The sequence below is a fragment of the Chionomys nivalis genome, chromosome 1 (assembly GCF_950005125.1).
Source record: "Chionomys nivalis chromosome 1, mChiNiv1.1, whole genome shotgun sequence".
NCBI lineage: Eukaryota > Metazoa > Chordata > Mammalia > Rodentia > Cricetidae > Chionomys > Chionomys nivalis.
In genome coordinates, this window is record NC_080086.1 from 141,464,133 (window position 1) to 141,491,599 (window position 27,467).

At 44.8% G+C, this 27,467-nt stretch overlaps 1 protein-coding gene across 1 annotated transcript; it reads right to left on the bottom strand.

Annotated features, from left to right (window-relative positions):
- Positions 1–21,542: 21,542 nt before the first annotated feature.
- Positions 21,543–27,457, bottom strand: Pudp (pseudouridine 5'-phosphatase). Its single transcript, XM_057791832.1, has 2 exons — positions 27,392–27,457; positions 21,543–23,364 (listed from the first exon to the last, which is right to left on the bottom strand). Exon 2 carries the CDS (start codon positions 23,345–23,347, stop codon positions 22,658–22,660), a length of 690 nt encoding a protein of 229 aa, XP_057647815.1. The 5' UTR covers positions 23,348–23,364; positions 27,392–27,457; the 3' UTR covers positions 21,543–22,657.
- Positions 27,458–27,467: the final 10 nt, after the last annotated feature.

A 27,467-nucleotide genomic window follows, 5' to 3' on the forward strand; every position in this document is an offset into this window, starting at 1 on the left:
TGATAATACCACACGGGAAGGTGTGTGCGTGTGTGTGAGCCAGTTCACCAGAAGGCCATTTCCCAAATAATGAAAGCAAATCCACTGCAATGGTCTCCATTCATCCATCCATGTGCAAGCGTGCACCCTTCTTAATGATACCACAGTGAAGGTGGCCATGCCGCTGGCTTCTCTACTCCATTTCACCTTCTCTGGCTCTGTCTTTAATGCTTTCCTTCCTGGTAGTTTCCTTCTGCAGTGGTTTCCTTTGATTCTAGGGATGACAGGCAACTTTGACAAGGGACTGATGTGCCTCCAAGCTACAGCCTGTCTCAAAGGACAGGTTACCACACCTGTAAGTGAGGATTCTTGCCCACGGTGGTGAGGCTGCACATGGAACATGAGCAGTCAGATCACAGGACCCTGACTGCTTTCCTCAAGTGAGTCTAGATGACTGGGCAACTTGAGCTATGAAGAATCTAGGGTATATTACAGGGTGAAGGGAAGATCTAGTTAGGTTCTGGAAGGGTCAGACCACTTCAAGGACTCTTCTACCTCAGGAGCTTGGCTGCAATCATTTTCGGATTCTCATTCAGATTCAAATTCCCTGAAAAGAAAGAGTTCTCCTGGGAACCCTCAATAGTAGGGTGTTTGCCTGCACCCATGAGGCCGTGGCACTGTAAAATAATAAATAGTAATAATCTGAGGAAAGAACTAAACCATGTCAGCTGCTCAGGGATGATGCCATCTACTTCAGGTTTTACTTCTGTGGAAGAAACACCAGGCATGTCATGCGTGGACTGTCCTCCCGGGAGAAGGCCTAGACAGCTTCACCAATGAAGTCACACAGTACAACCGCCCAACACCATCATCAGAAGCCTTGGGAAGAGACAGACAGCTCAGGTGGTCATGAACCACAGATCGTAGAACTCAGGAGCCGCAGGCGAGAAACTCCTAAAACCCAGGGCAAAGAAGGAGGTTTCTGAGCAGTGTTAGATGTTTGCTGGTTTCACCACGGGAAAGCTCGCTCGAGGCTCACAAAGGACTCACATTGGTACACTTCACGATACATTTCAATGTTTTTTTATCCCACCTTTGTGAGGCTTGTCCTCAACTCAAGAAAGCACCTCCACTCTTGTGGTTCTGGGCACTCTGGTGAAGGACTTTCTGAAACCCACGCAAAACCAGCCAGGGGGAGTTCGGCAGACAGAGGGTTCAGTTAACTTGTTACCAAGATCCCTACTTAGAGGTAGGCAAGGAAAAGGAAATTAGAGGGAATACTCAGATCTGAAATTGGAGAAGTTACGTTCGTGAGTCTCTTTAGGAAATGAATACCGGCTGCAAGTATGCTGACAGGTTTCATGTTTATATGTAGACATATGAACATCTTTATATATAAAGATCCCCAAGTAGGTAGACTATGGCACAGCCTTGGATGCTCCCCGAACAAGGGCGAAAGCATTTTGACATTTAGGGGAACTGTCAAGAGTTAAGATCAAGAAGCTATTATTATTATTATATCTCATTGCTTCTTCGTGGTTATTCAATAATGTCTTGTGACTGTCAGACTAGCACTCCTGAGGCTCAGTCTCCAGCATTACCAAACAAAATAGCGCATGCTGGAGAAAGTTTGGAAGATTAAGAAATTTAAAGATCATGTCTCATTCTGTCACTAGAATTAATCACAGTTAATCATTTTCTCTGCCTATATGGTTATAAAGAATGAGCACTAAAACTGTAAGGTTTATTCTTGGCCAGAGAACAGAAGCCTGGAGAACAACAGAGCTTATGAGTCAGCCGTTCCCTAAGAACTAACATTGGCTTTACACACCCGTGTGGCAGGGTCTATGGTACACCCATGTCGTTGTCACACCCCACACAGAGGGTGCCACAATGACCCTGGCCGCACAGATGAGAAAAGTGAGATGTAGGGAGGCTAACCAGTCAGTCTCGTAGCCAGTGAGTGACATTGATCAGACTCACCCAAATCTCCCCTCCTCAAATTCGGAGCCAGCCCAAGGACTGTAACCAACAGATGCTCTGTCACTAGGAAGACAATGTAAGATCCATGTGATGCCAGAGCTCGGGTTCTGTTTCAGGAAGCTGTGGAATCCTACCGACAAATAAGAGTCGGAAGAGCCGTTCTTTCAAAAACAAAATAAACTAAAACAAGCAACAACAATCGGCATGAAACTTTGGTCTCTGCCAGCTGCAAATTTCATACATCATTTTTCTAGTGTCTTCTTTTAGCTGACGTTGCCCTGCCCCAAGTACTCTGACAATCAAAGCCACACAGGGCTCTTGTGAGTGGAGGGGTTATTGTCTGCTATCTCAGGCCCGAGCCGAGGCTAGCCCCATGTCCTTTGCTGAAATGTGGCCCGCTGATTTGAGACCAGGGAGAAAATCAAAGAACTAACTAGGAACTGGAAGGTTGCCGCCCGAGAATAGCAGGGGAGGGGCATAGGTGGGAGCGGCTTGCAGCCTGCTCAACTGGCTGATTAGGTCTTGCCTAACACAGTCCCTATGTCATGGAAGCATTAGTCACAGGAGCCAGCAGGTGGCAGCAACTCAAAGGTACCTGTACAGCTGAAGAGCAGAGCATATGAGCCAAGTGGACTCAGTCAGTCATAAAAGGGGAGGGAATATTATCACACAATACACAGAAAGAACCTTGAGGACAGATGCCAAGTGACATAGGTCACCTACAACAAGACAATGATCACGTAATTCCTTTTATATGATGTGCTGGCTAGTTTCATGTCAATTTGACACAGAGGCACCTGAGAATAAGGAACCTCAATCGAGAAAATGCCTTCATAAGATCAGGCTGCAGATAGGCCTATGGGATATCTTCTTTTAAGTGATTAAAGTGAGAGGGCCAGCTCACTGTGGTCGGTGCCACCCCTGAGCTGGTGGTCCTGTATTCTATAAGAAAGCAAACTGAACAAATGAGAAGCAAGCCAATAAGCAGCTCCCCTCCACGACCTCTGCATCAGCTCCTGCCTCCAGGTTTCCGCCCTGCTTCAGTTCCTGCACCCGATTCCCTCTGTGATTGAGTGTGACCTGGAATTGCGAGCAAAATAAAGCTTCCCTTCCCTAAGTTTCCTTGGTCATGGCGTTTCGTCACAGCAATAGAAATCCTGACTGAGACATCTGAGGTAAAGAAGGTAGTCCTGGTTGTTGAAGCAGGAAGTGGGCTGTGGGCCATCGAGAGCTGGGGAAGGTTCTAAACACTGGGCTGCGTGGTCCTACTGCCTCCTGGCCTCCGTGGCTCTTGATGAGGTAACAGCTTGATGTAGGTAGAAGAAACTCTAAGTAATAGAATTGACATGGCAAAGGACATGTAAATATATCTGCTTAGGAAACATTAACTTACACAAAGTAGAATTTAGCTAAGAGTTTTGTCCGCCCAAACACAGCAAAGGTAAGTAGTGTGCTAACCATGCCTGTTAGAGAGAAGCCGAATTTACCATGCTAGGATGTAACAGTTCAGCAGGCTTGAGTCGCTATTAGGCCCATCCCCAAAGAGCATGGTTCTATCAGGCATCTCAAGGAGGCAGCGTAGGATCACAACCATCATCAAGTCCAGATCTGCCATTAAGTCTTATCAGGAAAGACATTATTCTGCCAGATGGACAAGCTGACCCTAGGTGGCGACAATTTAAAAAAGAACAACACTTAAAATAACTCTGACAATATGTAATATCTTTGTTGGGAAATAGCCTGTCTGCTCAAGTAGCCGGGCTTGCAGACTCCTGGCTCTGTTTCGGGTTCTTCAAAATGCAGTGTGGGGCCAGGACCCAAAAGAGGCTTAGGGAGGCAGCATTTGTGGGATGCGTAAGCTTAAGGTATACAGGTTAATAACATCTGTTGAACATTGACGGTTATTGGGGCCTTGGCCCCCATCGGCGGGCACTTCACTAAAGAGCTCTTCTTCCTTGCTTGTGCAGAGTGACTTCCCCCTGAGACGGTATCGCATTTCTGTTACAGGCTGTCAGTCTGGTAGGGGTCTCCTGTCAGTTGTGCCTCAGTTTCCAGACTGTTCCAGCATTTTTAAGATGAGGTATCTGGTCCACACATCCATGTGTGTTTACTTAGCTTAGCGCTTTCGTTCCTTGGGTTTCTTACATTCAAAATATTAATCAAGGAGCTGGAGAGATGGCTCAGAGGTTAAGAGCACTGACTGCTCTTCCAGAGGTCTTGAGTTCAATTCCCAGCAACCACATGGTGGTTCACAGCCATCTGTAGTGAGATCTGGTGCCCTCTTCTGGCCAGCAAGCATATATACAGACAGAACATTGTATACATAATAAATAAATAAATCTTTAAAAAAATATTAATCAATAAATGTCTCTCCAGAACTCTGGAAAACTTCAGCCAGGCTTTAAAGAGTTTGCGGGTCCCATTTTGTCTCTTGCTGACTTGTGTAGGCCTTGAACTCACTCTACAGCCCCAGGCCGACCTTGAATTTACACTCCTTCTGCCTTGGGCTCCTAGGCAGCTGGATTTCAGGTGTGTGCTGCCACATCTGGCACAAGGAGTGTTTTTCAACCTAGGGGGAAAGCTATTGCCTTATTTAATGTCAGGTGTATGTTTAAATATGTACATACAAAGTTATAGGAATTAATTCCTGCAAGTCTGTGAATGAGAACTCAGAAAAATGATGATCTTTGAAGACCTTTCTTTGTTATTTTTCTGGGGAGACGTTCACCTCAGGCAGGTGTCAGGAGACCAGAGAAATGATTCTATCCAAGTCCAGCCTGGGGAATCGTGTCGATTGAGGATACTTACAGGAACACGACACAGGGTTACATATAAAAGCATGGTGATTCAGGAGTTCATGATGCCCACTGCAAAGTTTCTAAGGATTCTACAGCCAGGGCATCCAGTCCCACTAACAATCTCGTTTAGTAAAAAGCTGTTAGCTGCACTCTGCTCTGGAAACAGAAAGCCATTGACGTTTATGAATACAGATGGCATGAGGTACAGATGGTTTCTACCCAGGACTTTCGGATTTTTTTGATTATTTTATGGAATAAGCTGTAACCTTTTTTGTAATTCACCCTGAAGTTGCATATGGAAACTTCCTCCAAATTCTATTAGCTGAAGGGAGTGACTAAATGCCACCTATCCTTAGAAAAACAGGAAGTAGAGTCTATCTCTGAAATAAAAGTGTGCCAAAGATTTGTGGCCATCTTTTAGATCTACCACAGAGGGCTAGCCTGAATCCATCCTTCCCTCTTGGATGTGGCTCATCAATGATACTCTCATATTTTCCCTAGAGTGGACTCAGTTCATAAACCATTCACCATGCCCTCCTACCATGTACTTCCTGCAGGTAATCTCACCTCTGCAGCAACTCTGTTTGGTAGGGCGAGGCAAGTAGGACTGAGAAGTTGCAGATGTTCAATGTCACAAAAATAATAAAAGTTTCCATTTCAACTCAGTCCTAGCTGGGCAGGTAGCACACATCTGTCTTCCCAACATTTTGGAGTCTGAGGCAAGAGGATCATCAGTTCAAGAGCAGCCTGAGCCACATAGTGAGTTTGGGTTTAGCCTGGGCTACATAGTGAGACCGTCTCAAACAAAGCAACATAACACAAAACTAAACAGAACAAAACCCCCAAAACAAGAAACCCTAATCAACCCAGCCCTACTGGGTAGCCACACCTCTCCACTAATTTACCCTATCCTGCCTCACAGACACCGTGCACCTCTAGCCTCCCCATCAGCTTCTCCTCCCATTAGCTCCTCTGTTTCTTCTTCTTATCCTCATCACAGGCTCCATCATGATTTCCACTCCCTGCATCTCTTGCCAGGGTAAGCTCTACATCCCACTTCCTTCTGCACCTTACTGCGGCAACCACAGTCCTGAGTCCTCCACATCCCCGCCTGCCCAGATGAACTAAGACCCTTCTTTAAGGTCCCATAACTTCCTGACTCCCATGTTTACTGCTTCTGTTTTGGACCACATTCTGTTGTATTCCATCAATTCCAAGTTAGACTGTGTTCTTGTGATTTCTGAAATGGGGTTGTTTTCAAGTCAACCCACGACACCTGAAATTTGATCAATAACGTTGTTTGCTTCTTGTTGCATCTCATCACAACTCAGTTCCTTTCCGTGGAGCTTTTCAGTCTCAGGCCATGATGTCCCTGTGCTGGATAGTCTTATGTCACCTTGACACAAGCTAGACTTATCTGAAAGGGGTGAACCTCAGTTGAGAAAATGTCTCCATAAAATCCAGCTGTAAGGCATTTTCTTAATTAGTTACTGATGGGGGAGGCCCAGGTCATTATAGATGGTGCCATCCCTGGACTTGTGGCCCTGGGTTCTATAAAAAGCAGGCTGAGGAAGCCATGTAAAGCAACCCAGTAGGTAGCACCTTTCCATGACCTCTGCATCAGCTCCTGCTTCCTCATTCCTGCCCTGCCTGAGTTCCTGTCCTGACCTCCTTCAGGGATTACAGTATAGAAGTGTAAGCCAAATGAACCCTTTCCTCCCCAGCTTGCTTTGGTCATGGTGTTTCGTTACAATGATAGTAACCTTAATGAAGACAATCCCTGTGGAAGGTTCTACCAGCTCTGCTTAGTCTTTTTTTTTTTTTTTGACACTTCCTCCCAGCTACCCTCAGATAGTATGGACAGAATTGTCCATTTTTATCTTGTGGGTCCCTGGGTCATGCATCTTCCACAGTCTTCTCTCTGCTCCATCCTTCATCTTTCCTTGCTTATCTGTACCACAGTTCTGTATGTTCCTCGTCTCAATCCCCTTCTGAAGAAGTCTCCCCACTTGGCCCCATTTTTCACGCTGGAATCACCTTTGGAAGGAATGTTTCAGAGACAGATTACTTAAAGCATATTGACACCAACATATGAAGGACATCTATCATACATAGATTGCTACTGGCTTAGTCACTGTTCTATTGCTGTGAAGAAACACCATGACCAAAGCAATTTCTAAAAGAAAACATTTAATTGGGGGCTGGCTTACAGTTTCAGAGGGTGAATCTGTGATCATCATGGCAGAGAGCATGACAGCAGGCAAGTAGGCATGGCATTGGAGCAGTAGCTGAGAGCTTACATCTTATCAGTAATCTGAAGGCAGAGAGACAGCAACACTGGCCCTAGTATGGGCTCTTGCAACCTCAAAGCTCATCCTCACCCCAGTGACACACCTCTTCCAACAAGGCCACACCTCCTAATCCTTCCCCAAACAGTTCCATCTACTGAAGGCCAGGTGTTCAAATATTAGAGTCTACAAAGGCCATTCTCATTCAAACCACCACAGTCACCAAAAAAACAAAGCAGTTACAAAGTGTAAACCCTAATAGCAATAAAATGTTTGGAACCTGGGGAGGTGGCTCAGTTGGCAAAGTGCCACACAAACGTGAGAACCTGAGCTCAGATTCCTCTTACCCTGAGGGTAGCTGGGATTCAGGCATGCACATCATTCCTGGCCTAGTGTTTTTGATGCAATTATCATCCACCCGATACTGGCTTGAGATAAAGCCCTTAGTAACACTTCAGCAGTGGGACATCAGGCTGTGGCGGTGTTTTCATAGTGTGAGAGTCATAAATACAATTCTAAAAGACACTCGGACCCATTTTTGTACTCAGTATCCTAATTAGTCTAGACTCAGCTGGAGGAAGAGTCTAATGTCTCTTTTATCCCTGGTATTCCCATAATTCTTTTGAGGCTTTGTAACTTTCAGGACTAGCATGGTTATGGGCTACAGTTCAGTCAAGACAGACAGACGTGACAACTGTGGTGTTGAATGCCTTCAATAGCATCAGTCTGGAGGCAGTCAGCTAGGTATCTGTGAGTTCAAGGACATCTTGGTCCATGTAGCAAGTTCCAGGCCAGCCAGGGATATCTAGTAAGATGCTGTCTCCAAATAAACAAGCAAGAATAAACATCTTAGAAGGTCATATCTGTCAAATCCACTAGCTGGAAAAACTGAAGCCACTTCAGTTGCTTGAGAAAGGTGAACCGTGGAGTGCAAAGAGTTTTTAGGAAAGAAAATTGGCAAAAAGGACCATTTTTTAAGCTCATATTTTCTTAGCTCACCAGGCTTGGTAAAGTATGCACACACGCAACGCGCGTGCGCACACACACACACACACACACACACGAGAACAGAGAAAATCCAAGCAACTCTCTGGAGGGGTCCAGGTAATGAGGGCCTCTTGTCAACAGCCCTGTGTGTGTGCCACCTTGGAAAAAAAATCTCCAAATGATGTGGCCCAGTGATACCTTATCTGTGATCCTATGAAAGATGCTGAGCCAGAGCTGCTCAGTCAATGACTTCCAAATTGCCGTCTATCTCAGTAGTGTTGTGAGGCCATAGATGCTTGGGTTTTTTAAAAGATTATTGCTGTTGTTGTTATTATTATTATTGTGTGTATGCGTGCGCGTGGTGTGTGTACCCATGGAAGCCAGAAGATAGCACTGGATCCTCTGGAGCTACAGGTGGGTATGACATGCACAAGCAGGTACCGAGAACCGAACTCCAGTCCTTCGGAAGAGCAGTAAGCACTCTAAACCACTGTGCCATCTCTGTAGCCACACCCACAAATGCTTAGACCTCTAAGCAGTTGATTTCTAAGCAGTTCAGTTGGGAACTAATTGGATATACAGCAGTAGATAATGAATACACCTTCTTTCCTGAAGCGTAAGAACATCAGAAAACAAGTAAAGGCAGGCATGGTTTGGGAGGGGAAGACGGGAAAATGCCAAATGGTGTCTGCTAGCTCTGTGAGATTAAATGTGAGGTTTGTCACCTGCTGACAAGGAGGTGGAGTGGCAAGGCAGGCAGGGATTGGAATAGCTGTGCAGAACGGGAAAGGGACTTGGCAGGGAACATAGCCCAGACCGACAGCTTCTTTGTGCTCACCGTCCTCTGTGAAACCTCTCCTCAGGTCTTACAGCTGCTCCCGGAGGTAGATCAGAGTCTGTGTGGTGAGATTAGGTCCCACATGGGAGATTCTGAAACAGAATTGTCTGAGGCAACCCGGAGACCCTTTCGGGAGCAAACTTCCGACAGCAAGTTCAGGCAGACGATGGCCCTGGTGCCCCGGGGAAAGCACTCCCAGTTATCAAAAGTCATCTGCTGCCTCTGGAGAGTTGCAGTAGGGTAGACTATCACAGGAGAGGATCAGCATGTCTTCCTCAGCAAGCATTCTGCAACAAGGGGAAGCACCATCCCAACACCACACCCACAGGTTGTTAGCCACAGAGCCCTGGGAGTCACCTTGACTCATCATCCCCGTCTTCCGACTTCTTAGCCTAGAACAGAGCTCGGAAACACTGAGAAAGAACCAGACTAGGCTGCCATCTCCCACCATTCCTTTAAAGATGTTATACAGCCCGGTCCCCACTGGCTTTCTAGAAACTGCGTGGCTGTGTTGCCCTGCAGAATGCCAACTCCTCACTTCTTCCTAGCTTGGCCTTTCTGTGATGACTGTTCTGTTTGTAAATCGGGGAGCTGAAATTGCCCTGCAAAACGGTGCCTTTTCTACCTCACACAATAGAGCCTATTCACCCATTGAGTTTCCACTCACTCTGCGATTTGATTACTTGGCAACCAGTTGCTGAATGCCTGCTTGGTAATCAGACTGCGAGTTTCCAAGGCCAGGAATAGAAGGCGAGTGCTACAGGGATAGCGTGTAGGAAGCACTCAGTCTTCGGAGTAGTCTGAAGAAGCACTCAGTACATGTGATTTGAATTGTATGTATTGAATGAAGGATAATTTTGTTCTGTTGGGCATTCTGGTGCAGCAGAGAAAACTTTAAATTCTTTAATACAAAGGTAAAGGAATAAATGGTATAAATTACAGCATACTACTAGAAGTTAAAGGTGGTTTGAGACAGGAGGTAATATTTGTTTGGTCTTGAAGAGCAAATAAGTATTTTCTAGATAAGTTTTTTGTAGGTGTTCCAAAATCATCTCTCTCTCTCTCTCTCTCTCTCTCTCTCTCTCTCTCTCTCTCTCTCTCTCTCTCTCTCACACACACACACACACACACACACACACACACTCCATCCCTCTTATTTTTTCTCCTTTATCATTTTTGAGAGACGATCTTACTGTGTAGCTCAGGTAGCCCAGGCTGGCCTGGGGCTCTTGATTCTCCTGTCTTTGCCTCCCTGGAGCTAGATGGGATTAGGAGTGGGAACACTTATGCCCAGTTTCACAGGCCTTCTTTCAGCACTTTGTTTCAGGAATTGTTCAGGTGAGAGCCTGGACTCCTGCGACCCTACCAAGCTAGATTTAGCTACCTCTTTTCAATGTATAAAGACACAGGTAATGGTGAAGAGTGGAGGAAGGAGGATTGCTTCAGTGTGGCCAGTGGCTCCAGTGCAGACTCATGGTCAGTTTGACAGACACTTGGATTGCCTAGATCAGCCCTGGGCTTGCCTATAAGATGTTATTAAAATTAGATTAGCCTTCTAGGTACGTTTGTAAAGTTTACCCAGAATAGAATAACTGAGCTAGAAAGATCATGTTGACTGCCACATATAAAGAAGGGAGGGAGCTGAGCGTCACCACCCATTGTCCTCTGCTTCCCGACTGTGGGTGCCATGTCAAAGGAGCCCATCATTGGCACCCACTGCTCCCTGTTTCCTGACTGTGGATGCAATGTGACCTCCAGCTCCTGCCATCTAAGACTTCCCACCATAAGGGATGTACCCTCTGACTGTAAAACAAAATAACCTTTAGCTCCTTTTGTCAGGGCAAGGAATAATACACCCTAAATCTATCTTTAGGGTTTTGACAAGAAATTTAAGTTAAATATCTTACTTGTTGTTGCCTGATATTTAAGCGGCCCTGGTCAAGGTGTGGTCCCACCCACCACTGCCTCTATTCCACATCTTCCCTGGAAGGTGGTCTGAAATTTCTTCCTGGGAGACAAGTAGGCTACCCCTCTGGCTGGCCCCAGGCTTTCCAGTCTCCTAGCACAGAATTTCAGGGGAAACTCCAGTTCTTTTGGGATCACTATTCCAACAGCCCAATAGCATGGGAGGACAGTTCCCTTCTTTAGGTGTCTTCCTTCCTGCCAGAATGGTCACAGCCTCGGTCTCTGGTTTGCTTGTAAAAGTGCTTCTCAATATCTTGCTGGATTTTCAGTCTTTGAGTTTATCTTTGTTATAACAGGTTAGTGAAATTAGATGTAAAACAACTCTACAAAAGAGATTATATTTATAGGATTGATAAAATTCAAGAAAAAATATAAATTCCAATTTTCTTCTTGACTCTTTTTATTATTATTTTTTTTGTCATTTTAAAACCAGGTGAACGACAGTCTTCCTTAATAGTAACGATCTCTTCAGGGCTGGGGATGTGACTCAGTGGTAACTCCTCTGCCACCAACACGTGAGGCTCAGGGTTCCATTCTCAGCGACACAATTTTTTTTAAGTGTCTTTGCTACCTTTCAACCTTTTGACATTACTCTTAGTTGAGAAACTGCATCCTGCACCTTGTTCCACACCAGACCAGTGTTCTTAGTTCTTGGCTTACTTTGGAATGGTTCAGGGGACCATCAGACACTGCACACACTAATCCAAAATGGAAGAAGGACTTGGAACAGCAAAGAGTAATAATCTAATTTGTCACTATCAATTCATTAGTGATTAAGTACGCTGAGAAAATTCTTAACTGCTTGACAGCACAGAAAATTACCTTACACAAGGGAGCCGAGCTTGCTAAGCCAAAAAGCTTTTGTGACTGGAATTCAGAAGGAACTTTTATTTGCAGCAAGAGGGGAGGATCAATATTGACACTCACTGAAATGTTTTAATGAAGGGGCCCTAGCATGTTTTAAGATTCACCTGACCTGGCGAGACCTGCCTGTGTTGGCCATGTGTGCCCATACTAATTAGGGGTGTTCCCCAAAGCTGGCAAACCTGCTCTACTCCTCTTGTGTACGATTTGATAATCATAACAAAATACAATGGAATAAAGAGAGGAAAGTGGGAACCACTGAAAACCCAAGTCCACCACAACTCAGTTGTTTACTCACTCTTGGCCTTGTGATCAGATTCTTATTTTTGCTAGGCTGTGAATGTTATTGTATCAAACAGAAGTTGATGAGCATTTTTATACACAGTGCTACAGTTTGAAACCAACTTCAAGGCATGCAAGTAGCAAAACCATCAGCATTTCTGAGTCAGCCTTGTAAGAAAATGTTCCCGACCACTGGCCGAGCCTGGACCAACCAGAACCGAACAGGGCAGAGATTTGTAAATCTTTCCTTTCCATCTAACACATTATTGCAGGTTATCAACTTTTTGGACAACTTGGGATTCTAGTGAATGATTCTTCATGATCCAAATATTCACCCTGAAGGAATCAAGGCAGGTGCATCTCCCAGAGAAACATTTCCTACCCTCTTGATACCTGGCTTCTCATATCAGAGTGGTTCTGGAGCAAGGGGCCTTGAGATGCTCAGTACTAAATGGGCTCCATAGGTCTCCTTACCATGCACACTCACATGCCTTCACATGCCATGACACACATGCCTTCACATGCCATGACACACATGCCTTCACATGTCCATGACACACATGTCTTCACACGGCCATAACACACATTCCTTCACATGGCCATGGAGCACATGACTTCACATGCCATGACACACATGCCTTCACATGCCATAATACACACTCCTTCACATTTCATGACATACATGTCTTCACAAGCCATGACACACATGCCTTCACATGTCATGACGCACATGCTTTCTCATGGACATGACACACATGTCTTCACTTGTCATAACACACATGCTTTCACATGCCATGACGCAATGCTTTCACATGGCCATGACACACATATCTTCACATGTCATGATGCACGTGCCTTCACATGTCATGACACACATGCCTTCACATGGCTATGACGCACATGTCTTCACATGTCATGATACACATGCCTTCACATGGCCATGACACACATGTCTTCGCATGTAATGATGCACATGCCTTCACATGGCATGATGCACATGCCTTCACGTGGCCTTGGCGCACATGTCTTCACATGTCATGACACACATGCCTTCACATGGCCATGAACAATACTAATCTTCAGGAGAAAATAGAGCCTGTAGTCAGCCCTCTGTGTTTATGGCTCCCTATTTTCAATTCCAGCCAACCATGAGTCAAACACATTGACAATGACTGATTCTCTCTTCCTACAATGTCCATCAGGGATTTCCGGGGTTGAGGTAAAGCTTCTAGAACCATCCATTTCAAAACAAAGAGCCTCTCATTTGCTGAGTGCAGTGTGCATAGGAACAGAGTGACCCATCTGTGGATCATGTCAAGTCTTTTAAATCTCTCACCCCACTTGAAATAAAAGGATCTCAATGTCCAAGTTGCCACAAATATTCTCACTGACTGCATTCTCACAATGAGTCACTAAGAGGGGGGGGTTCTGTTGTTTGTTTTTATTGAGATGAAATTTACATGGCATGGTATTAACCATCTTAAAATAAACAACTTTGTGTCAGTCAATACACCCACATCATACAACTGTCCCTGTTTTCCAGTTCCCAAACATTTTTACAACCCCAAAATGAACGTCCACACTCACTAACCAGTGTGATACCTCCTTCTCCTGGTCTTTGGTGATCCCTAATCAGCTTTCTCCGTGGATTTACCCATCTGGATAGTCCGTATTCAGAATTATCTAATAAATGACTTTTGGTCTCTGCTTCTTTTAAATAACAATACACTTATCCACACTGTATCATGTATCAGCCTTTCATTTTCTTTTCTGGCTAAATAATATTCCTATATGGAAATGCATGGTTTATTCATCCTCGGTGGTCATTTGGATCTCTGACTACTGTGAATGCAGCTGCTAGGAAGATTTGCATAACCATATTTTGTTTTCAGTCTGTTTGGAGATAGGCCTCAGAAGTGGAATTGCTCAATCACAGGGAAAGTTTTATCTCTACTGCTGTGAAGGATTGCAAAGCAAATAAAACACCTGTGTGGTTTTGTTTCATTTTAAAGACAAGTTCTCCATACGCAGCTCAGGCTGTAAGGCTGCCGATAGCTCACAGCCTTGCTTCTGATTCCCAACTTGTGTGCATAGAAAATATTGCTTTAGGGAGGTTTAAACCAGTTTCTTCCCAATATACAGAATTCACCTGTTTCTCCCATCAGTCAGTGCACATTTTGTGCGCCATTTGTTCTGCTATACTCAGCTCTTCAGTATGATGTCTGTGGGCTTTTCCGCCAACAAGCTGGGCAATAAACAAAGAGCAGAGCTGTCTTTTGGTAGCTTTATGATTACAAGGTGTGTTCATTTGAAGGCAGAAAATAATGAAGAAAAAAATTAAAGATGACCACCAACACTGGATCACCTATACTGGAAAGATTTGAGAATACCCAAAGGTTTTTGGTTTTGCTTTTTAAATAGTCAACTAGAGTGCGTATGTCTCTCAGAGGAGTTAATTATTAATTAAAAGTCATTGGAGAGATTGACAGCATGAACTCCAAGCACATTAATTAAGCAGAGAACTCAAGCATAGTTCCTAATTTCAAAAGCAATCAGAAGATTACTAAGACTTAAACTAGACCTCATTCCAAAACCCCTTCAATGGAGGCATTGCAAGAACTCTAGGTTCTTAGCTAATTATTAGACATGATGTTAAGAATTGACTGAGTTTAAACTTCTTTCTAGAAAACATGAGGCCAATGCTCAAGAAAAAAAAAATAGAGGTTCCAATTAAGTAAATCTACTTCACTGCTGCAATTGTTAGTAACAGATGATAGACAACAACAAAACACTGCTTTCACATTTTTAATTTCACTTGTTTTTCTGCTAACTTTTGAAGGTATCAAACAATGTAGTTGGTCTCATTTTTGGTCAATTGAATTTAAAGTTTTTCAAATATCATAAACATGTAGCTAAGAAACAGGTATATTGACTTCGTACTCTGAGAGGAGTTGGCCAGTCCTTGTCATAACAGTCATCAACTGTGGTACTTCTGTCTCAGTCTGACAAAATTGTTCCATATTCTTGTGATAAATACTACGACCAACAACAACTTAGGCAGGAAGGGTTTACGCGGTCTACATGTTCCAGTCCTGGTTGATGACTCAGGGAAGTCAGTCCTGAGCGGAACTCAAGCAGAAACCTGAAGGCAGGAACCGATACAGAAGCTGTGGGGGACGCGGCTTACTGGCTAGCTCCACATTGCTTGCTCAGTTTGTTTTCTATATAGCCCGGGGCTACAATGGTCTGGGCCTCCCACATCTATCATAATTGAAGAAAATATCCCACGTACGTGCCCACAGCCCAATCTGACGGCAACAATTCTCAACGGAGGCTCTCTCTTTCAAGATGATCCTAGTGTGTGTCAAGTTGACAGAAAGCTAACTAGCACAGAGGCCGTGGGAAACGACATAATGAATGCTGTATGTTTCTTTCAGAACCTTCTGGAAGTGACTGTGAAGGCTGGCAGCAGGATCCAGAGCAGATATATTGTGGTCCTCTCCTAAAGCAGCCTGGAAAATTCTGGCTCTTGTATTCATAGCAACTGCAGCCTCTCCAGATGAGGTCTCATTATTCCGCAGAGTGAGGCTGACAGGATCCAGACTGATTACCTGATTGACGTGTTCAGTGGCATAGCAACTTGGAAATGTGTTCATTGTGTGGGTTTCTCTTAGAGCAATCTGTTATCACCCTCTTTTTATCTATCTGACGTTAGATTTCTAGACAGAGACACAAAATTCTGTAAAATAGTTTTATTGTAAATATAATACATGCATTTTAACAGTTTTTATCTATTTATTATCTGGAAATACTCTACTACTGAGCCATAGCCCTTTCTTCACTGCGTGTCACTGTGGGATATGTTGATCGCATTCTGACACCCCTGAGACTTCACAATAAAGCCATAGGTTGAACCAGGAGGTGGAGCCAGTGGCTGGCTGACTGGAATTGACCATAGAGAAGCCAGCAATTTGGATAGAGAAGACACACTGGAAGGAAAGGGCAGGGCCTAGAGTCTGAGCTCTCTTGGTTCTGGGATGAGGGAAGAGATGTGTCTCCAGCCAAAAAACAAGGTCAGCTACTTGCTACTCAGCTTCTCTGAGCTAGCAGATTTTTATCCCAGCCTTTGACTTCTGAATCTTCTTGATAAATAGAACTTCAATCTATATATGGCAGCTGCAGCACAGCCGGGGCTGTGGGACAGGAAGCCCCGCCAGTCTGCAGCCTGAGTGGCCAGCAGGGTGCTGACTGAGGGGCTATGGGGCAGCAGATGAGAACAAAATTGTTAGTAGATTCGTGTGCAGCTGCTAAGCTGACAGAAAAACATCAGTGTGTGTGTGTGTGCTTGTTGTGTGTGTGTGGGTAACAAAGGTAGACCAAAAAAAAAAAATCCTCAGAAGCACCCAAACTATGAAGAATAAGGATTAAAACCAATCAAATGCCTAGTTGGACCTGGTGACACAAGCCCTTAATCTCAGCCACTTGGGAGGCTGAGGCTTCAGGATCACAACTTCAAAGTTTGCCTGAACTACAGAGTGAGTGTAAGGCCAGCCTGGATGACATATTAAAACCCTGTCGAAATAAAAAGTGAAAAAAGAGGGTGTGGACACAGCTTAGCAGTGGGTGTTTGCTCAGCATCCACCAGGCCCTACGTTCAGTCTCAGTGCTGATGAGAAAATGCTTGTGTTCAGTTAGCTCTCCTGCTTCTCACCTTCCCGCCACTCTGAGTCTATTTACCTTCCTGCAGGAAAGCATAGCTACCAGCCTGGTCTGTGCCTTCACCAAGTACATGGTTAAGGAGACACCCAGGGAGCAGCTTACCAGGTACATATTAGAACTGCCTGTCAGAATCATTCTTAAAGCATGAGTGCAGATTACCATCAAACAAACTGAGAAACTGCCACCTGCTAGAATTTTAATAATGGAATCTTTATTGATGTGTGTGTGTGTGTGTGTGTGTATACAAATGTGTGTGTCAGGGGATGGGGTTTACACTCCATGACATGTGTGGTGAAGGCCAGAAGACAATTTTCAGGTTCTGTTCTCTCATCGTGGGTCCTGGTTATTAAACTTAGGCCACCAGGCTTAGTCAGCATATTCTTTTACACATAAAATGATCTTGCCTCCCCTCCACTATAATTTTAGCATATTCCTTCCCTAACCCCACGCCAAGACATAACCTACACTCTGGTTCACTTCCTGCTATGTGCCAAACCAAACCACCAGCCCAAAGATGTAACACCAATACCACTATATTTGATCACTTTTGCTTAGAATATGTGGAAGCATTAGTATAAATCCTTAAATCTCAGCTTAGAACTGAAGAACAGTTGTTTCTCCATAAGTCCGGGGAAATTGGAAGTGTCAGAGAGAATAAGGATTTGGGAGCGAAGGCAAGGTCTCAGAGCCTTTTGGCTTTGTATCAATTAATTAGGAACTATTTAGTATTCATCTATGCTGTAGTAAGGACTGAAGACATCCCAGGTGTGGTCCCTGACACCAAAGAATTTGCCATCTACTGGCAAATCAGCTAGGCAGACAGAAGAGAATCAGATAATAACAGGCTTGCACAAGAGCCCAATTTGGTAAAGTAATTGACCAAAGATGGTTCCACAGGTTTTTACAGAACGGTGGGATGTGATAAAATCAGTGCTGAGCAACATATCTGCATCTGCTCCAGCCCACTTCATAACCACCACTTGGGCTCAGGCTTGTCTGACCTTGGCGCTGGGACGAACCTGTCTCAGCACTCTTGCCATCTCCCCAGACTATCCTCTCCCAGGCCATCTTGAACACAGCACCAGGAATTTTTCAAAGGCATACAAGGAACATTGTCAGTTTGCAAAGAAACAGGGACTCTCCTGTGACCCCTGAAGAGCCTTCTTACTTTTTAGTGCAAAATTCAAGGTCATCCCATAAACTGTGCTAATATCCTTCCAGGCCTGCCTCTCCTTCCCTAGGAGGAATCTTGTGCTTTGTAGAAATGGAACCACTCACCGTTCTTCAAACCCACTTTCCCTTCCACGATTCCCACCTCGCCCCTATCCCTGGCCCTTTTCCTTCCCGCAGTAGCAGAATCAGAGAATGCACTGGCAGGGGAGCTGTTCCTGACTGACAGGGAGAGGCTGGGAACTGTGCTCCACAGAGATAGGAGGAGGTGGGGAGGAGCAGAGTGGGACACTAGCTGCTTACGGTGGGAAGGAGGAAGCCGACTCCGGGTGTTCATTCCAGCCTTCAGGCAACGGATGGAATTCTCTCTCGATACTCTTACTCCACATTCTTGCGGTGATCAGAAGTGCGTGCTCATTTCACACGGTGTAACCTGGGACACTACAGAATCGCTGACAACTTTTCTATTTACATATATTCGCACTGGTTTTTGTATGTGGAGTTGGGGAGGGCACAGGGATGTGTGTCCCTGTGAGGGTGCTTGTGGGTGTGGGTATGCACGCGCATGCATGCCCCCCACCCCCCCAGAGGCTGGAAGTCATCCATGGCTGTCATTCTCCAGGAGCTGTCCACCTTGTTTTCTGAAACACATTCGCTCACTGGAACCAGGGGCTGGCTGGTTGGTCAGCCGGCCTGCAGGATCCATCTTTCTCTGCTGTTCAGTGCTGAGATTTATAAGTGCATGCTTCCTAGCTGGTTGTGTGTGTGTGTGTGTGTGTGTGTTTTTTTTAAACATGGGTGCTGAGTATCAAAAACTCAGGTTCTCAGGTTTGAGCACAAGCACTCGGCCAACTGAGGGACGTTCCAGACCAGATACACAGTTATTTGGAAAAATTTTATTTGTATGTATGTATTTCCATGTAAGTATATGCTACACACAATTAGGTGTCCAAGGCAGGCCCAAAGAGGGTGCCAAAACACTGGGAACTGAAGCTACAGGTATTCTGAGCCATCTTGCAGGCGTGCTGCAACTGAACTCCCCTGGAAGGGCAACAAATGCTTTTCAACTGCGGAGCCATCTCTCCAGCCCTCTTATTTTTATTGGTATTTGAGATTGGGTCTCACAGTGTTGTGTAGCCAAGGCTGTCCTTGAACTTGTAATCCTCCTGCTTCCAAATCTGAGTGCTGAGATTACGGGTGCGTGAGGCGTCTACTTATCTGAATTAATGCAGGCCCGCCCAGCAGTGCACTTTACTGTGGGAGGCAGAGACCTTTAAGGCACACCCTAAATTACTGATGTGAGATGAAATACATTGCTTCCCAAACCACATGCATTTCGTAAGAACTGATTGGTGTGGTTGTCATCCTTGTAATCCCAGCATCTGGGAAGTCGAGGCAGGAGAACTGCAAATTCAAGGCTAGCCTGGGCTACATGACAAGTTTGAGGCTGAATATAGAGCAAGACCCTGTCTCAGATAATAATGTATTTATGCCCACTATTTCATTAACTGTAGCTTAAGGGTAAGATTTATAAGAGTGTCTTTGAACCAGAGGAGGAACCTGCTTGGTCTCAACAGCTGGGACGGCACCGGAATGTGCTCCTGTTTTCTGCAGCTGTCCTCTCTGATTTGGTTGTCACCTACTTTCCAATTCCCTGCTGCAGCTTCATCTTTATCTCTTCACCCATGTCTCCTCCACAACTCAAAGCCGAACCACTTAGATTCAGGTTCAAACGACTGGAGGAAAACCAGACCCCTTTGTTCACTGACCCCCACTTCTTTCTCCAGAAGGAAGATCGAGAACGACTGCAGTGAGAGCAGACCAAGCATGGGCTCACAGCAAGCCGCCCGGCAGCTCTGGTCCGCGGAACCAGGTCAGGCCCTTTTCTCTGCAGCCTCACCCCCTCTACCCCAGTCCCAGGTACCATCTCAAGGTGTCAAATCTTGGGCCATGGGTGCAGGCTGGGGCGTGAGCACTTCCCTAGCATATGAGAGGCTCTGCATTCAATCCTCGGCACCACAAAAACAAACACAGAGTTCTGTCAATTTCGCAGTAGCTGCTCTGTCTCTGAACTACTGAATCTCCTCTCAGTACCCAGAACCACAGAGATGAAACAGAACTCGGGGGCATATCCCTACCTAAAACACTCCACTTGTTTTTGTTTTTAAAGACTAGATCTTGGGTTTGGAGAGCTAGCTCAACAGTTAAAAGCACTTACTGCTTTTGTAGAGGACGCTAGTTGAGTTCCCACTACCCATGCAGGGCACTCACTCACTCACAACCACCTGCAACTCTAGCTCAGGGGATCTGACGTCTTCTTTCGGTCTCCAAAGGCACTCACATTCATGTGTATGTACACACACACAGAGATCAAAAGTAAATCTGAGTTCAGGACCAGCCTGAACTACAGAGTTCCAGGACTCAGAGAAGAACCCTATCTCTAAAAACAAAACTAAAAACTGATGGCAGTGGAAGAGTAAGCTAGCCTGCAAAAGTATGAAAATCAGTAAAGTTCAACTTTTACTAATTTAAATTAAAATAGCAGAAAGATTCTTGCTTCCCTAGTTTGCCTTTATTGTGGTGACTAAAGAAACTTCCATTGTAATTTAGTGATACACTCTCCAGCTGATCTCTGCTGCATAGGTGTGAGGGATCTCAAGGGAAGGGGGGCTGTCTTGGGGGAAGGGTTGACAGTGATACTGGCCCTCACTCTTTCCCCTCTTCTATATTGGGACTTGGCCATTTGCCCGAGTTTGGTTAAATGTATTCTAGGCAGCAGCTAGCTCTCCCTAGGCAGGAAGTAAAAGAAGCCTGCCTTTAAAATTACAAACCAGCCACCTAAAGGTTGAGAACAAAGAGCAGCAGCAAGCCTCCGGTCAAGGTCGGAGAGCCGCCACACCCTACTAGGGTGGGCCGAGGTGAGCAGCGCGGGACTGCACGCAGTGTGACTTCTCCAATCAATCAGGCAAGCTGCTGGTGGACAGCTTTGTTTGGGCCTGAAGGTCATGCCCAAAGTGTGTGGGTGCCCCACTAGCCCGGCCCATATTTTGCGTACAGAATTACACTATCTCAATAGAAATTACTTTAGTCTTTGTACAGTTTCTGCCGTAAGTCCTACATAAAGGCCCGATGCAGGCAGGTCATCCATTTTATCCTCCTTGTGTCCTTCCCACTCAGTTTTCTCAGATTTTCTTAATAATCTGCCTTTGCTTTGCTCATTTCTCCTTTGTTCGTGTCTTTATTCCTCACTGACTTCAGACACAGAACTCCACAACGACTGTCTCAGGTTGGCTTTTGCACCTTAAGCCCATCTGGCCCAAGAGAGGCCCTGTCTCTCTCAAAGATACGTATTGAATTTACTTATAATTAACTGATTCTCACAAAAATGGAAACACGATTTAAAAGATTTTTACAAAGAACTGAACCCATGCCCTTTCTAAAATTTAAGTACAAGTGAAGAAAAAAAGCATTTTTCAGGCTTCTAGTACAAGCTCCTGTAGTACACTCTGGTAATGGTGACCTATAAGGCATGACAATGACAGCTAAACATGGAACTTGTTCATGATCTGCAATTACCTGCAGTGTGACTCTCCATACCCTATATATATATATTCATATATATATAGGGTATATATATATATATTCAACCTTGACCTATAGTGCCTTGAAACTGGCCAATAGGCAGATGTCAGAATTCATATGACCGTTAAAATAGTTCATGATGGCTGGAGGATATTTTATTTAAAGGTAAAATCATGACTCCCGTTAACATACTCCACAACCAAATCATCGCTGTGAGGATGCTAGTGAGACATCACAACTGTTCTGAAGAGGAATGGACAGCAGACTAGACACGAGATCAGCAACGCTGAAATAAAGTTGTTACATCAAGAAAATCAGATTATATTTTTTCCCCTTGAGGTAGAAAACACCCCAACATGGATGAGGGAGTAGATAAAAGATATACAGATATATGCAGAGATGGAGGGGTCTCCTTGAGATGGAGCTCAGTCAGGCACGGAGTCCAAGGCCAGAGAGTGTCTGGGATGATGGTGAGGCTGAAGAGGAAGGATATTTCTTGATGTTCATCTATCACGAAGCTAATCCACCATTAAGGTCAGCAGGAGGAGAGAGTAGACTCATCATCAGTTGGTATTACATTAATGTCCACCCTGATGGCGATAGAGTGGTGTATCATATACATGATCTATTACACACACCTGACACACACGTGTGCACATGATATACATATGTACATATATGATGTCATACACATATGTATGGAGTTTGCATTTCCCAAATGCTATTATTCACAAAGATTACAAGGAAATAAACACAAATATGATTTCACTCTGGAACATTATGCATTTACATATATACTTTATATATATGTATGGATCTATATTGGCACACGTGTAGTCACACAATGCTGTGGTCTGTGTGCACGTTCATTCCCTTCATAGACCACATCACTTCATTACATACTGTACCCAAGCTGTGTCCTGGGCCGTTTCTGTTTGCTAACTACTGACCCAACCACATACCCGAGAGATGGCCAAGCCCACCCAGGTGGGGATGGCTATGTTTACAAGGCTGCGTGTCTAAGCAGGCTCCATCTGGTGCCATGCATTGCCTTCCCCTTTCTCCTCAGTGGCATGGACCCTGAACTTGGCCCCCTCCAAGGATGCCATGTGGCCCCTAGGAAGTCACATGACCCCCAAGGGACCATGTGTTCCCCCAGGGATGCCACATGACCCATGGCAGCACCCCAAGGCTGCCTCCTGTCACTCATAGGCAGGCAGACCAAACAGCTCAGGCTGGAAGTCCTCCAGGGAATTCAGCACCACGGTGGCCTTTCTTGTTAAGTCTCTACTCAGGTTTTCATCAGGAACCATGACAACCTGCATCCCAGCTGCCAGAGCTGCCTCCACTCCATTGGGAGCATCTTCAAAGACGAGGCACATGTCTGGGGCAGGAGCGGGATCGAACCTCCGTCCACAGGAGAGGAATATGTCTGGGGACGGCTTCCCGCTCTTGACCTCGGGATCATCTCCCAGCACAATGTGGTTGAATAACCCGAAGAACTCTTTGTGCCTGCTGGTCTTCATTTCAAAGGACACAGAGCCTGAGCTGGTGGCCAGGCCAAAGGGGATGCTGTGCTTTCGGAGGTGCTTGATCAGTTTCTCAGCCCCTGGCATGAGGGCAGCCGTGGGAAATAGATCCGCCAGCTTGGCCTGGCTCTCCTCTACCAGCTCCTCCTTGGACATGGGCAGCTGCAGGGTGTCGATGATGATCTGCGCGGCTTCTGGAGCCGTCTTCCCCATCACCAGGGACTTGACCTCCCAGCTGTATGTCTTCCCGTAGCGGCCGCACAGCTCCTGAAACACCACCGAGTACAGTCGCTCCGTGTCCAGAAGTAGCCCGTCCATGTCAAAGATGAGGTGGGTGATGCGTCGAGGCTGGGGCATCGCCATGGTGCCTCCTTCTCAGCCTGGGGTGGATGGAGTGGTTCATTTATAAATTAACAAGTAATAGTACCTGTATAATGTGACATAATGCTATTGATTATGTCTTTAATGTATAGCCACATAGGTTAATATATAGAGAATTCTATTTGTTCATGCTCAAAATATTTATCACACAATCAAAAAACTTGAAAGACAACTGGATTAAAAGATGGCATTTGGAAGACATCTGGCCTTGCTATCATTATCATCAAGTGACTGAGGCTAATGTTTCATAATATCTTGGATTGTAATAGAGGGTGTATCTGGAAGTGGTTATTATTAACTATTATAGTTAGAGCACCCTATTATATTATCTACTATACCTCTATAATAGATATACCTATTCTATCCAGAGTGCTGCAAGGTGGGCAGTCTGGGAGGCAGGACCCAGGAGTGGTGGGATCTGCTCCAGCCATGCTAACTACAGCCTGCCTGTCCACAGCCGTGACAGGATAACAGTACCTTCTGTACAGAGCTTTTTGCAGAGATAAGTGAATTAGTAAATGAAGGAATTTAGGCTATGGCCTCAGTTAACAAGGGTTGGGTGAGTGTTAACTAGGATTAAGTTGGGTTTGGTTGAAATATTGACAAATACAAAACCCGGAATTAACCTTGCTACTTACTGCCCCTTGCTGGCCAATAGTGCTTTGCACACATTTTCCATGGGATAGCTAAATAAATATTTGGAATTAGCAAGACTTTCAGAGTTTAAGAAAACATTATTCATTTTAAATTTTTTTTTCACAAAAAAGTGTATAGAATAATTAACAGCCATGAAATTAAGCCATCTGAAAGATGTACAAGAAGAGAAAAGAAATAACCTTTAAAATAATTAAATTGCTGGATCTGCTGGGACTGGATTATAATGCCAGTACTTAGGATGGAGAGTTCAAGTTTAGTATAGACTACTTTTTTCAGCAGGTCAAAGACACCAGGGAGAAGATACGAAATAAGCGAACTGGACAGATGCACAGACAGACACACAGGATCTTTTCTAGGGGCCAAAGCTTCCTTGCTCATTTTATTTTTCTCTTTCTGTCACTCCTACTCAGTTCTTTCTCTGTTCTCTTCTTCTAACTGATGCTCTCCTTCTTCTTTTCCCCAGTTGTTCTCCTTCTATCTCTTCCTAGATGTCTTCCTTCTATATATCTTTGTATAGCTTCTATACCCCAGCAAAATCTTTCAAACAATAAAACAATTACAATGTGGTTACATTCTATTTTTTAAATGAATTACTACAATGAATGCAAGTAAAAAAAAAAACCCAGCATGTTTCTCATTTCCCTTAGATGATTAAACATTTTGCATAATACAGGTGAAAACCAAATCACTCCCAAGGACCCATATACATTCACGCCTAAGCAACTTGTTATAGATTAACAAAATATAGGCAAGCAAGGGTCCCAGTTCTTTTACTGGCAAGCTGCATTTTGTGGTTACAAAGAAAGGACCAAACATTTTACTATTTATTTCAAAAGGTAATCTTAAAAAAAAAAATACTAAAAGAATCACTAATCTAAACTTTTACATATATAAAAAGCTATTTCTACTTTAAGTCCTCAGAGTGCACACCCACTCATCACGAATTTTCTATTAAATCATATCAGGATGCTAGGGCAAAAATGGGTACAAGAAATTAATCATCATCCTTGATCACCAACTCATCTTTAGCAAGAAAGGCGTGTCAGCCAGTAATAGGCAGACTGCCTGCCTTTGCTCTCATCCCTTGTTCAGCTATTAAAAGTGTGCCTTTCTAAACATTAAATCGTTCCCCAAGATTTTCTACATCAAAGCCAATAACAAAAACATGTTAATCTAACTTTACTAAGTCTCTCTTCCTCTCTTCTCTCTGAGACACGGTTTCTATGTATCTTTGACTTTCCTGGAACTCACTCTGTAGACCAGGCTGGCCTCAAACTCACAGAGATTCTCCTGCCTCTGCCTACCTACTGCTGGGTTTAAAGGCGTGTACCATCACCTCCCGGTTCTAAATTATTTCCAAGGGTGGTGGTTGAATCATTAATAAACTCCTGCATCAATGCTTGGAAAAGGCCAATCACTATTATTGTGGGTACCAATAACACTGCCCATTGAGGGGCTAGAAACTCCGAGAGTTTTCACACTACTCATAGATTATGAGGGACACGGTGACCTCGAGGGCAATAAGCAGAACAGCCCGAGGTTCTCAGGACACACAGTCCTTGGGCTCTCTGCTCCAAGGCTCACCCAGCCTGTTTATGTTGACTCCATGAATTCCGAAGCTGCTTGCTGTTCCTCTCACATGACCCCCAACACTAGACATTGCAAAACTTTTGTCTCAAAAAACAACAAACAAAAAAACCCAAACTCACATTTAGATAAGCAAATTTTTAAAACAAAGCCTTAAATTGAGGTACTCTGCAGTACAGACATTACAAACTTTGGATAATTTAGAGATCAAAGGAAACCTGTAGGAGCTGAATCTTTCCTGGGACCTGGAGATCTAACTCTCAAATCTTCTTGCTTGGTAGCAAGTGCCTACGCCTACTTATCCATCTAGCGAGCCCCAGCCTTACCTTTTATTTTTAATCACAATAATTTAAGAGATAGGTTCTAGGTGTTCCTGACTGTTTCCACTTTTCCTTCCACGTGAATGGTTTCAAAAAGAGGATGATATAAAAAGCTTATGTTGCGAGACCTTTGTAGCTCATAACTCGCAGATGCTGGAGTTCCGTGTTGCTTCAAATCAGAAGGCCATGTTGGGCTAATCTTTATTGGTGACCAGATTGACTTGCCATCAGGAGAGAGTTCAGGCTTCGCAGGTGGCCCTGGTCCCCCTCCCCCATTACTAGCAGTGATCCCTGGGGGACTACCTGAAATCCTACGAACACCCCTGTGGCCTTCCCGACAAGCAGTTCCACTGATGCTCCTGACAAGAAGGTCGTTTCAGTAGAGACTGAATCATGATGGTCTACTCTCTTTCCTGCATTTAGCTGGTATATTTGGGTTTCCAAAAATACAGCCAGCACTAGAAATGCAGAATAAACACATTACAGGGTTTCTCTGTAGCTTTGGAGCCAGTCCTGGAACTAGCTCTTATAGCCCAGGCTGACCTTGAACTCACAGAGATCCGCCTGCCTCTGCCTCCCCAGTGCTGGGATTAAAGGTGTGCGCCACCACCCGCCCAGCTTAAACACTATTTTCTTAAATAAGCACTTTTTTTTTTTTTTTTTTTTTTGGTTTTTCGAGACAGGATTTCTCTGTGGTTTTGGAGCCTGTCCTGGAACTAGCTCTTGTAGACCAGGCTGGTCTCGAACTCACAGAAATCTGCCTGCCTCTGCCTCCCGAGTGCTGGGATTAAAGGCGTGCGCCACCACCGCCGGGCAAATAACCACTTTTTAAGAGTAAAGGATGAAACGTTCACCACTGACAGTGTGGCAATCTGGCTTTGTTTTCCGTTTTAATGTGGCTTACTTCCTGAGGGCAATAACATATTTAATGCTAACGATCAGTTTAGTTCCCATTGTTTTGAGGCTCGAATTGTTCTCATTTTGTCTAGTGGGTAGTCTTTTAGGAAGGACCTTGCTTGTCTCAGGATTCTCCCTTTCTGAAGCATGCTCTTCTTACTAAGAGGTACTGTTCACTCGCACCTTTGACCTGGATTCAATCTTCAGGAATCCTGGCCCGTCAGTGTGGAGTTGTATTAAGATCAATATCTGAGGGCCCAATGGCAGTCATTACCCTAGGCCTTCAGTTTGCACTCCTATCTTCATTTCAAGATTATTAAAGCATAGAGGTTTTGGGTGATTCGTTTTTAAAAAGAGGAAACGGCGAGCAAACATGAAAGGGATCAAGTGTCTAGCAGATCCCATGTCGGGATCTGAACACAGGGAAGGGCGCCCCAGGCATCCAGAGTGAAGGATTCCTACAAAGCTTGTTGGATTAGCCGTTCCCGCTCCAGGGAGGTTGAGGCAGGAGGACTGCCCCGAATTCCAGACCTAGGATGGACAGCAGTGTGAGGACTTGTCTTACCTGCGCGTGGGTAACCAGGGGCGTCCGGGCCGGGAGAACACGGAAACGTGCAGCCACTCTCGCGCTGCCGTTAGGT

Bases quoted from the DNA above. Each gene is read 5' to 3' on its own strand.
- Pudp (XM_057791832.1), bottom strand. From the start codon at position 23,347: ATGGCGATGCCCCAGCCTCGACGCATCACCCACCTCATCTTTGACATG.